The sequence below is a fragment of the Mus caroli genome, chromosome 6 (assembly GCF_900094665.2).
Source record: "Mus caroli chromosome 6, CAROLI_EIJ_v1.1, whole genome shotgun sequence".
Classification (NCBI taxonomy): Eukaryota; Metazoa; Chordata; class Mammalia; order Rodentia; family Muridae; genus Mus; species Mus caroli.
The window spans coordinates 69,302,385-69,314,681 of record NC_034575.1 but is presented as its reverse complement, the minus strand read 5'-3'; the positions used below and the strand labels follow the sequence as shown (position 1 = coordinate 69,314,681).

General features: G+C 44.9%; 1 protein-coding gene across 1 annotated transcript; it reads left to right on the top strand.

The window, feature by feature from the left end:
• Positions 1-5,932: 5,932 nt before the first annotated feature.
• Positions 5,933-12,297, top strand: Mat2a (methionine adenosyltransferase 2A). The gene is made up of 9 exons (XM_021164606.2): positions 5,933-6,161; positions 8,634-8,711; positions 8,966-9,088; positions 9,547-9,659; positions 9,735-9,878; positions 10,042-10,260; positions 10,678-10,860; positions 10,952-11,085; positions 11,662-12,297. The coding sequence occupies exons 1-9, from the start codon at positions 6,071-6,073 to the stop codon at positions 11,762-11,764; spliced, it is 1,188 nt and encodes a 395-aa protein (XP_021020265.1). The 5' UTR covers positions 5,933-6,070; the 3' UTR covers positions 11,765-12,297.

Genomic DNA, 12,297 nt, shown 5'->3' with positions numbered 1-12,297 from the left:
AGAATGGGATGGAGGGCTGGATATAGACACATACACACAGACATAGACACACACACACACACACAGAGAGAGAGAGAGAGAGAGAGAGAGAGAGAGAGAGAGAGAGAGAGAGAGAGAGAGAATATCATCTTTGGGTTGTGTCTAGAGAAAAAGATCACAGAAACTGCTAAGAGAAATTGGCCAGCCCTGGCTCAAGCCTGCTGTTATCTTGGTCACTCTGGAGTCCAGTCAGGAGCACAGAAAACTCAAGGCCTTCCAGGGCTACAGAGCAAGTTCAATGCCACATTTCTCTGAATAATGCGTGTCCACAGAAAAGTTATGAGAAATATTACTGCTTCAGAGAATATCACATATCTATTATTTGACTATTAAAAATCTCATAAATTTAGATAGCAGATCTTTGACCCAGGCTTAAGTCCCTGATCTACCACTGAGTTATGTATAACTTGGATGGATTACATGTTAATTTCTGCATCTGTAAGGCAGGAAGAGAAATAAATACAACTGCCCATTAGAGCTGCTGTAAGGTGCAGACATCATAGCAGTGTTTGTCCAAGTACATTGTAGACATAGTCTATCTCCTTCAGTGTCTCCTCACTGCACCCGGAGAAAAATATAAAAAGACTTAAAAAAATACGGAGACTGGGCTGGTGAGATGGCTCAGTTTGTTGCCAAGTGTTATGATCAGAATTGGATCCCTGGGAGAGACAAAATTCCCAAAGTTGTCCCTGACTGCATACACACCCCCACAAATGTACACACACACACACTAAAAGTTTCTTTTTTTTTTTTCAAGACAGGGTTTCTCTGTATAGCTCTGGCTGTCCTGGAACTCACTCTGTAGACCAGGATGGCCTCAAACTCAGAAATCTGCCTGCCTCTGCCTCCCCAAGTGCTGGGATTAAAGGCGTGCGCCACCACTGCCTGGCCATATGAAAAGTTTTAAAAGTGGGAAGGAATTTATATAGTCCCTGTTTCTGATCCTACTAGTGCTAGCTTGCTTCTGAGGTTGACTGACTAAAAGGCTGGCACACTTCTGGAGATATCTGGCATAGATTTCTTTCTTCTTGAAGTGTCTTTACACAGAAGGCTCACAGCCTCAGACTTTCACTTAGCTTCAGTTGGTTTGTCAATCACCAGGTGATCTCCACAAATTCACTACTGTCCCTGCTGTTTGCTGTGAGTAGACGCCATCTTCTCTTGTGCTGAGTCAGCATCTACTGCTGGGTTGGTTTGTTGGTCTTGTTTGTTAGAGACAGGGTCTTTTGCAGCCCACAGTAATCTTTTTTTTTTTTTTTTTTTTTTTTGAGACAGGGTTTTTCTATAAAGCCCTGGCTGTCCTGGAACTCCCTTTGTAGACTAGGCTGGCTTTGAATTTAGAAATCTGCCTGTCGAGCCGGGCGTGGTGGTGCACGCCTTTAATCCCAGCACTCGGGAGGCAGAGGCAGGCGGATCTCTGAGTTCAAGGCCAGCCTGGTCTACAAAATGAGCTCCAGGACAGCCAGGGCTATAATTTGGGATTAAAGGCGTGGGCCACCACGCCCGGCTAGCTCACAATAATCTTAAGGCTGAAGGCTGGCCTTGAACTCTTGATCATCCTGCCTCTGCCCCTGCCTCCGGCTCCTTCTTAGGGCTGGGATTACAGGTATGTGCCCCATGATCTGATTTGTTTTTCTTGAGAATGTGGTGCTATTCTTGGTTGTCAATTTGATTACATCTGGAATTAAAACCCAAGCTGCTAGGTACAGAGGGATTTTTCTTGATCACTTGAGGTGGGAAGACCAAGCTTAAATCTGGGCCACAGCTTCTGGTGGCAGCCTATATAAGGGATATGGAAAAAGGAATCTCTTGCTTTTGCCAGTTTGCCCTCATTCTTGCTGGCTAGTTCATCCCTTCACTGAGTAGAGCCTACTTCTCTGAGATTCTGACACATACTGAAGACCCGCTGAAACATTCAGCCTCGTGGGCCAAACAGCTATTGGATTCTTGGACTTTCCGTCAGCATTCAGCCATGGTTGGAGCAGTCAGACCACAGCCTATAAGCCACTCTAACAAATTCCATTTATATTATATATTACAGGGTATATTATATATATTTCATTATATGTATATACTCATTCTTTCAGTTCTTTTCCCTATAGAGCCCTAGTTCAGACAGACTCTTGTTCTCTGACAGTGTTTAGGCTTGAACCTGAGCCAATCTTCCAGTTTCAGCCATAGAGTGCTGGGACAGGCCTGTGCCACAGTGCCAGCTCAATGGCATACATTTGCCATGCATATTTCTTCTCTCACTTGCCAGAACTCTCTCCTAGAACTTCCAATAAGACTCATAAGACCTTAAAAAAAAAAGGCTCCTAAGACCTGGGGTTGTCTTACGTGCTGACTGTGTAGTGCAGACCAGCTTTTTCAGTCCTGTCTTTGAAAGCATTCATAGACCTCACAGCTACACTAAGATTCTCTGGGTTCAGAATTCTGGAGCCTTCAGTGAAGTGAGTCGATTGTTCCTTATGTGCCTTATAACAATTCAAATCCAACACATCTCGTTAATGCTAAATATGGCTTAAATCAATAACTTCTGGTTTATTTTACCCTCAGGGCACTAATCATGAAATCAGAAATCTCATCCTCCCTCCAGAACAGGATGGCCATGTGCCTCTCTGTTAGTAAAGAGCTCTCAATTTTATTAAGAAATCTGTCACAAAGCCAATGCAGGACCTCTTTTTATTGGTCTTGTTGGATCTCCAAGGCTCATTTCCCTACTTGTTTCTTTTTTGTTTGTTTGTTTGTTTGTTTGTTTTTTGAGACAGGGTTTCTCTGTATAGCCCAGGCTGTCCTGGAACTCACTTTGTAGACCAGGCTGGCCTTGAACTCAGAAATCCACCTGCCTCTGCCTCCCAAGTGCTGGGATTAAAGGCGGGTGCTACCACACCTGGCTTCCTACTTGTTTCTTGAGTCCTTCATAATGTCCACTTACTTTCCCTCCTGTTTCTTTCCTTCTTCTTCTTTTTCTTTGTTTTTGTTTTGTTTTGTTTCGAGTCAGGGTTTCTCTGTGTAGCTCTGGCTGTCCTGGAACTCACTCTGTAGACCAGGCTGGGCTCGAACTCAGAAATCTACCTGCCTCTGCCTCCCAAATGCTGGGATTAAAGGTATGCGCCACCACTGCCCAGTTCTTCCCTTCTTTTCTCCCTCTCGAACACTCTTCAGCATCTTTCGTACATTGAGAGCAAAGCTGCAGGAAAGCACACCACCTTATTATCATGGTCCTTCTGGACCAACCCGGGGAATTGGAGATATTCATCAACTAATCTTCAAACCTGTCATTGCAAACAGCACTTAGGAGCAGGAGAGAAAAGAACTGAACCCCGAGAAAACCTCTGGCAGTAAAAGCTTCATCTAGGAAGTGGTAGCTGAGCTGCAGAGAAAAGGATAGTGTGTGCCAGGTGCCATCACTCTTAAGAGTCTGGAGTAGGACGAGAACCAGGCCTGTCACCATATCGATTCCTGTCAGCCTTACAGTTGGTATGCTAAATATTTACAGAAGGAAAGGACAATGTGAATAATATAAATCAGTGAAAATGTGTCCTTGTTTTGATGCAGGTCAATGAATGAATTGAACCATTAGTCAAAGAGATCCAGAGTAGAAGGTGGAGGGGACTGTTCTTAGACACGGTGTGAAGTAGTAGTAGTAGTAACAGCATACTCTAGCCTTTAATGAGAGCATGTGAGACTAGCCAGGTATGGTGGAATACTCCTGAGATCTTTAGCTCTCTAGAGGCTGAAACAGGGAAGGCTTTTCATGAATTCAAGGCCAGCTTGGGCTACACAGTGAGTTCCAGATCAACACAGACTACAGAGTGAGACCTGGTCTCAAGAAGCAACCATAGCAGGATAAGTAGAGAATTTTAGCCTTTGTCCCACCAGCAAATGGACACCTGTAAAATGACAATACACTACTTTAGTGGTTCCTGTTATATGTTAGACACCGTGCAAAAGATTTCTTGGAAATTTTTCCTACTATTATCCCAGCTTTACAGGCTGAAGACAGAGGTATGGAGGTTGCTTATTCTGTTAGTTAACAGCAGAAGCATGACCCAAAGCCACGAATTGCAGCCCCTATGAGCAAGAGAGGTAATGATGTATAACTGAGTTTAATCCTCTTGGCAGGATGGAACCAGCTATGGAGCTGAGAGCAAAGGGGTGTCAGAATCTAATGAACTAATTTAACCTCCTCCCTCTCTATTAATAAAATAACCTTTTAATTATATTCTGGCTTCTTTATAGATTTTTCTGCTGGAAGGTAATGCACTGGCCGGTCTACACAGGCATTTTGGTCTGTCTGGCAATTTTATTACTCATTGTGAAGTACTCTTAATGGCTCAGCCATCTCTCTAGCCCCTAAAACAAGCAAAAATTATGAAAGCCTTGACTATTTTCTCATGAAGGGCTAGTTTTAAAAATAAACCCAACGAACAAGAACAAAATATTGTCAGGCTGCCTGCAACGTTGTGGTTTCCGACATGGAGATGAGCCTGTGTCCCTTATCTTCTTTGTTGAGGCTCCTAGCACAGTCTAAGAGCTTCCTTTGTTTCCCACAGTGCCTTTCTCAAACTCCCACCTTTGCACTGGCACACACCCTAGAGGGAAATGCCCCTCACTTTTCACAGTGTACCTAATTTTCTGAGGCATGGCAGCTGGCAGGTTGTCATTCAGCTTCACAGTTAAGTGCATCTTATGTTAGGAGCAGGCTGTTCCCTAACATCATAAAACCCTATGTTCTTGACAAACGCTGGTTCTCAAAAGCCACCAGTCTCCAGGCCTGCCCTAAGACTGGACCCAACAGTTGTGTGACACTGGCCTCATACTGGGTCTCTGCATGCAATTAGCTCCAGACTCCACTCTTTGTCTGTACGGAGTTTTATTTCCCTTTTTTCCTGTCTGTTAATTCATTTCATGAGCAAAACTGAGACAACTGCAAAAGATTAAAAGAGAAAGTGTCATAAAATCGAGGCCATTTGACCTTGACAAGCTCATCAGCACATTTGAAGGCTTGAATAGCGCCCTCCCCTACACACACGAAAGAAGCATTCATATTCTCTCAAACAGATTGGAACGTCCATTTCTTCCTAGGAAGCATGGAAAACCAAGCCATGCAAAGTCAGATTTAGGACAGAAAAGAATCTAGTACCGTCTCAGACTACGGGGGTCCACGAGGCTCGGCGAGGGGGGAGGGGAGGCCGGCAAGTGGCAATTGTTCGGAAAAACAATACAGCATTCCTGCTAGTTGGCTTTACAGCCATTTTCCCCAGAGCAGTTACTCGAGGCATGACTAACGGTAGGGCTAGAGCCCCTCGCAATCTCTCGTTCCCCGGAGGGAACCGTGTAGGATGAATAAGGGCAGTCCTATTAGCCTCCGCTGGCCAGCCAACATGGCCACCTTCACATGGCAGAGGGCCACCCGGCGCTGGTGCACGAGGTGGCGAATGGAGGGTGGTGGTGGCAGGAAAGACCCTCGGCGAGAGCCACAGCACAAAACGGCCGCCACCGCCACGGCCGCCGCTGGGGGGCGCGCGCGCCGGCCGACCTCCGTGGGCAACGGTCCGAGGGATGTACCATGCCCTCGTACAGGGGAGACCGTTCTTCAAATCCAAATCCTCTCTTCTCCAACAATCAACGTGGGGACGGGCGTAAAACCCAAGTCTACTCACTTACTCACATCTCCATTTAACCCACGCCATCAAGATGACTAACTACTGGCAGGAGACCCGGTTAGCTCTGCTCTCTCCCCCCCTTCGGTAGAATGGTCCAGCCCGAGCTCTGATCGGCGGACCTCCCTGCCAACCCCCATCCGCCCGCCCGCGGTGCATTGGCGCGCGACGCCGAGGGGCGGAGCCCGAGCCGGGCGCGCGCGACCGCTGCTCTATAAATACTGGGCCGCTTCGCCCGCCGCTCCGTTCGCTCCGAGTCTCCAGCCTGCTGAGAGCTGAAGCGATCCTCCCTCTGCGTCCTCCGCAGCCCTCCGCCTCGCCGCCGCTCCGTCTCCTCAGAGTCGCTCTCTCTCACCGCCGCCGCCATGAACGGGCAGCTCAACGGCTTCCACGAGGCGTTCATCGAGGAGGGGACGTTCCTCTTCACTTCGGAGTCTGTAGGGGAAGGTCACCCAGGTGAGCCGACGAGGACTCGGAGGAGGGAAGAGCGGAGGGCAGTGGCGCTGGGGGGATCGAGGCCGTCTCCGGCGGCGGTGGGCATGGTGGCGGCCGCGCGCTTCCCTCGTGGCGCCGCGAGTTTGCAATGTGCGGTCCCGCTCCCCTCCCCCTTTCTCCGCTCATCCGGCGGCGCGCCCCGGCATGCGGAAGGTTCCAGAAATCGAGAAGGGCGGGGGCTCGAGGCAGTTTTGTGATCCGCCGATCCGGGGAGGGCACTGCTTCCTCCTTAGTCCCGTCGCCTGGAAAAACCTCAAGTGGGCGACCCCGCCCCGCGTGCTCGCGTCCGGCCGCCGGGAGCGCGCGCCCCGCATTGCAGCGGCTACCACGTGTTCGCCGCATGTGGAATTGGGGCGAAGCGGAGCTGGCGGCCTCTACCCGCCAGACCCCTGGGTTTGGAAGTGGGGGCTGGTATCTCCGAAGGTCCCATCTCTATTATCCCTGACTTCCGGCTCCTGGAAAACGCTTAAGAGCGTGGGTGGACATGCCCTTTAGCCTTCAAGGTGACAGACAGCCACTGACTAAATATAGCGCGAGTTGGAGAAGGCATCCCTTATTTAGAGTGTGCTTGAAAAGGATGAAGTGCATGAATTAAGTGCATACTCCCATCGCGTCAGGTTTCCTTTTAAAGTCTTCCCTTTGGTCTTTTCCTATGACTAGAGGAGGATAATTTCATGTTTCCTTAAGGCTTTGTCCACCAAACCGCCATGATGAATTTATTATATGGACTTTGGGTCTCAGATGGAAAATAACCATCTAGTAAATACTAATATTCAGTTTGAGCTGTTTCCGTTCGCAGGGGGTCCACAGCAATATTACTACATGGTTTGTGGGGAGCATCTTGATGAGTGATGGTTGAAAGACGTGTTGCTGTGGTTCCTCTCACACTCCCCTCAAGGAAAGGAGTATCCATATCTATATTGGATCATTCCTTAGTTCAATTAATAGGTTCCATCTTAAGGTTCTGTGGCTGCAATGCACATTTTGGGGTAGTAACAAAAATCCAGGAGCATAGAGCTAAGGCACGGTGGTACTACAATCCCAGCGTTTAAAGTATGGAAGCAGTTTAGTTTGTCAGCCTGGGCCACGTGTAAGACCCTGTCTCAATACCACAAACATTCCAGACCAGGATGCTGCCATTTTCTAAATTGATAAATCAAGGAGAAATTGAATATGGTTTAGAACACACTTCAAAGTTTCCTGGAGCCGAGCAGTGGTGGTGCACGCCTTTAATCCCGGCATTTGGAAGGCAGAGGCCAGCGGATTTCTGAGTCCTGGTCTACAGAATGAGCTCCAGGACAGCCACAGCTATACAGAGAAACCCTGTCTCAAAAAAATTTTTACTGCATTTTTCATTTGCTGGTGTTTCTGTTAAATTTATTTTCATGGTTTAAAAATTCATTTCCCTATTGTCTAATAATAGGGAAAATGGACTGTTAAGAAATTAATGACCTGACATTTAGTAGGTTTGTAACATTTTAAATGTGGGGGATAAAAGAACAGTTGTCTCTAAAATACACTGAGTTATTTCCTATGGTAGGCTTTGAGATATCAAGATAAGTCACCATTTTGACTTTGATTAATTTGAGTTTGCATGGCCCTTCGGTTTAATTAACATAGAAAATTGTTTGGCTAGCCGGGCTTAGTGGCACACACCTTTAATCCCAGAACTTGGGAGGCAGATTTGAGTTCAAGGCCAGCCTGGTCTTCAGAGTGAGTTCCAGGACAGCCAGGGCTACACAGAACCCTGTCTCAAAAAATAAAAAAGAATAAAACTGTTTGGCTAAGAACTTTTGAAATAAGTAAACTATATAAAGCAAAAAAAAAAAAAAAGGTCACGTCTAGAATGGTGGCACATGCTGTCACAGCATTCTGGAGACTGAGGCAAAGATTGCCATCATCATGAGTTTGATCTCAGATTAGATAGGCTGAAACCCAGTCTCTTTTCAAGACAGGATTTCTCTGCAGCTCTGGCTGTCCTGGAACTTACTCTGTTGACCAGGCTGGCCTTGAACTCAGAAATCTGCCTGCCTCTGCCTCCCAAGTGCTGGGATTAAAGGCGAGCAACCACTGCCTGGCTCCTAAAACCCAATCTCCGGTCAAAAGAAAAGGCCAAATAAATGGTGGTCTATACCTTTAATCCCAGAAGGCAGAGGCCAGGTGGATCTCTTGAGTTAAAGGCCAGCCTGGTTTACAGAGCAAGTTCCAGGACCGCCAGAGCTGCACAGAGAAACATGTCTTGAAAAACAAAGACCCTAGAGAACCTCCCTCTCCCTCCCACATTGCAGATACTACTATAATTTTACATCAAGCTTCTGTCACCTACAAATTCATAGCTATATTTGCTCCTTGGGTTGCACATAAACTGCTAGTTACATGATGAGATAGGGTTCGTAGTAATAGTTAAGTTGAACAGGAATTTTTATTTTCCAGATAAGATTTGTGACCAAATCAGTGATGCTGTCCTTGATGCACACCTTCAACAAGACCCTGATGCTAAAGTGGCTTGTGGTAGGTACAGAACACTTGTTTATGAATGGCAAAAAAGGCATTTGAAGCAAAGTTTTGTGGTATGGGTAATACCAGCTACTTGGGGGTTTGAGGCTGGTAGCAAGTTAAATGCCTATGTGAGTAATTTACTAAGACCTTATCTCAGAAACAACAAGAAGCCAAGCCCAGTGATAGAGCTTATATAACATGATTGAGTTCCTCAGCAACCCCCTCCCTTAATATTTTAAGTATAAAATAAAACTTTGTTTTACTAGAAACTGTTGCTAAAACTGGAATGATCCTTCTTGCTGGGGAAATTACATCCAGAGCTGCTATTGATTACCAGAAAGTGGTTCGTGAAGCCATAAAGCACATTGGATATGATGACTCTTCCAAAGGTATGTTTTAAAGATTTTTTTTTCCTGTGAACTCATTTTTGCAGATACAGAATCTGATGCTAGTGGGAGAAACTTCTGGAATGTTCCTAGTAATCCTTGACTTTGCATAGTTACACCATGTCCTCTAAAATGTGACTGTAAAAGCAGTCTCCTATCCTGCAAATAAAGTGACAGATTCTCATCAATAGTATGGCCAGACATGATGTAAACTCATGTAAACCTGTAAATTCAACTCCTAGGTGTCAAAGCAGGAGTTGGCTGCTTAGTTGTAGTTTGAAGTCTGCCAAGTTAGAGACCTTATTCCAAACCATAGAGGGGGCAGTAAGTGAATTATGTGAATATGGTCTTTTAAAGTGCTTGACCACTTCACTTTGGCATGGCCAGCTTTCTAGCAGCACAGCACTACTGTTAACATTTTGGAGTTAAAAGGAAGGTTACTGGAACACCTTGTTTTATAGGGTTTGACTACAAGACTTGTAATGTGTTGGTTGCCTTGGAACAACAGTCACCAGATATTGCCCAAGGTGTTCATCTTGACCGGAATGAGGAAGACATTGGTGCAGGAGACCAGGTATTTTGGTGTTTATTAGGATCCTTTTCAATGTTCAATTCTGACGCTTGTATTGACCACTTCTCCATATTTTAGGGTTTGATGTTTGGTTATGCCACTGATGAAACTGAAGAGTGTATGCCTTTAACCATTGTCTTAGCACACAAGCTAAATGCCAAACTGGCTGAACTACGACGCAATGGTACACTGCCTTGGTTACGCCCAGATTCTAAAACTCAAGTAAGTAGTGATCTTAAACCTACATTTGTCTTAAATTACATTAAAATTCCCAAGTTAATTATAGCTAAGGAAAATCCTTGGCTTTTCTGCTATATTTAAACTTATGATAGAGAACCCACTATAAAGCTGTTTGACAAGTGTTCCCATCTGTTTTGCATTCAAGGTGACTGTGCAGTATATGCAAGATCGGGGTGCTGTGCTTCCCATCAGAGTCCACACGATTGTTATATCTGTTCAGCATGATGAAGAAGTTTGTCTTGATGAGATGAGGGATGCTCTAAAGGAGAAAGTGATCAAGGCTGTTGTGCCTGCAAAATACCTTGATGAGGATACAATTTACCACCTACAGCCAAGTGGCAGATTTGTTATTGGTGGGCCTCAGGTAATATATGAAATGTTTTGGTTTATTGTTGGTTTCTGGATGTCACTATTTTTTCTAGTCTGCCCCCTTCCTTTCACACACACCCTGTATCTTTTGTAGCCTAGGCTACCATAGAATTCATATGTATATGTTATGGCAATGTGCAATTTGTTGTCCTGCCAACAAGTTCTAGGATTGTGGGTATGATCTATTTCTGGCTATAGATGAATCTAGAATGGTTACTGACCGCCTAATCAAGAATCCCTTATTAGAAAAATTACATGGCCAAGAGTGGAAGTACACCTTAAATCCCAGTACTTAGGCAGGAAGAAACAGGTGGATCTCTTGAGTTCCTGGACAGCCAGGGCTATTATATATTACACAGACAGACTCTCTCCAGGGGGAAAATTACATGACTTAAATCCTATATAATTCCAGGGTGATGCTGGCCTGACTGGCCGAAAAATCATTGTGGATACTTATGGCGGTTGGGGAGCTCATGGAGGAGGGGCCTTTTCAGGAAAGGATTATACCAAAGTGGACCGTTCAGCTGCTTATGCTGCTCGTTGGGTGGCAAAATCCCTCGTTAAAGGAGGTCTGTGCAGGAGGGTTCTTGTTCAGGTATGTAGTGGACATTTATATGGGAGAAGGGTACTTAGTAAGATATTTCAAATACTTCCCTATTTTATAACAATGTATTTCTGACTTTTAGGTCTCTTATGCTATTGGAGTTTCTCATCCATTGTCGATCTCCATTTTCCATTATGGCACTTCTCAGANGAGTGAGAGAGAGCTATTAGAAATTGTAAAGAAGAATTTTGATCTTCGCCCTGGGGTCATTGTCAGGTAAAGATGGTAAAACCTATTGCTAGTGAGAGGGGTTTGGGACATATACTAAAATCTGAGGAGATAGAGGTAGACTTCTCATGANGGGAAACATTTTAATTCCTAGAACATGCCAATATTTAAATTGTCTGCAGACAGGGATCTAGCTGATTTAAGTTAGTGTTCTGTGACTTAAAATAACATTCTAGAAAGTTCTCCATCTTTGATTCTGAGCTTTGTGCTTATCTTAACTAAGGGTGCTACATTAAGAATAAGCTAAAGTGGGATGCTCAAAGTTACAAAGAAAATAACCATAGTGGTCAGTGATTGGACCTTGGTAAGTATTCAATTGGAATTCCTGAGAATGATAAGTTTTCATTTGTCAAGCCAGAGCTGGAAAACAAGAACTGTAGTTACTATTACTAAAGACTGCAAGTAACAAGGGAAGTAACAAATACTTTCGCCATGAACTTTTTTCCTAGCAAACCCCAGGGAGAACTGAACTCATTTGCCAGAACTCTTGAATGGGTCTTGCTGATTGTTTTGCTCTGTTATAATTTAATGCTACATATTAAGTTATGGACTTGTATATTCCAGGGATCTGGATCTGAAGAAGCCAATTTATCAGAGGACTGCAGCCTATGGCCACTTTGGTAGGGACAGCTTCCCATGGGAAGTGCCCAAAAAACTTAANTATTGAAAGTGTTAGCCTTTTTTCCCCAGACTTGTTGGCGTAGGTTACAGAGAAGCCTTCAAGCTCTGAGGGAAAGGGCCTTCCTAAATTTTTCTGTCCTCTTTCAGCTCCTGATCAGTTGCAGTCACTCTAATCAATGACATGAATTTTAGCTTTTGTGGGGGACTGTAAGTTGGGCTTGCTATTCTGTCCCTAGGTNTTTTGTTCACCATTATAATGGATATAGTGAGCATAGGTGACCCATGTAACTGCCTAGAAACAAACACTGTAGTGAATAATGCTTTGAAATCGAACCTTTGTGCCCTATCACCTAATCCTCCAAAGTCCTAATTGCAATTACCTTCCCACCAGATGCTGAAAATGTCCTTGTACTGTGCACGTAAAGTACTTGTAGTTTTGACTATAGACTCTGGCAATGTCACAGCCCTGTCAGCATGAATCTGTAATGTCTTGAGCTCTATTTAATGAATGTGAAGCCCCTGCCCTTATCCTCCCTGTAACTCATTTCTAATTATGTAGTTCTTTATCAGGGAGTGTTC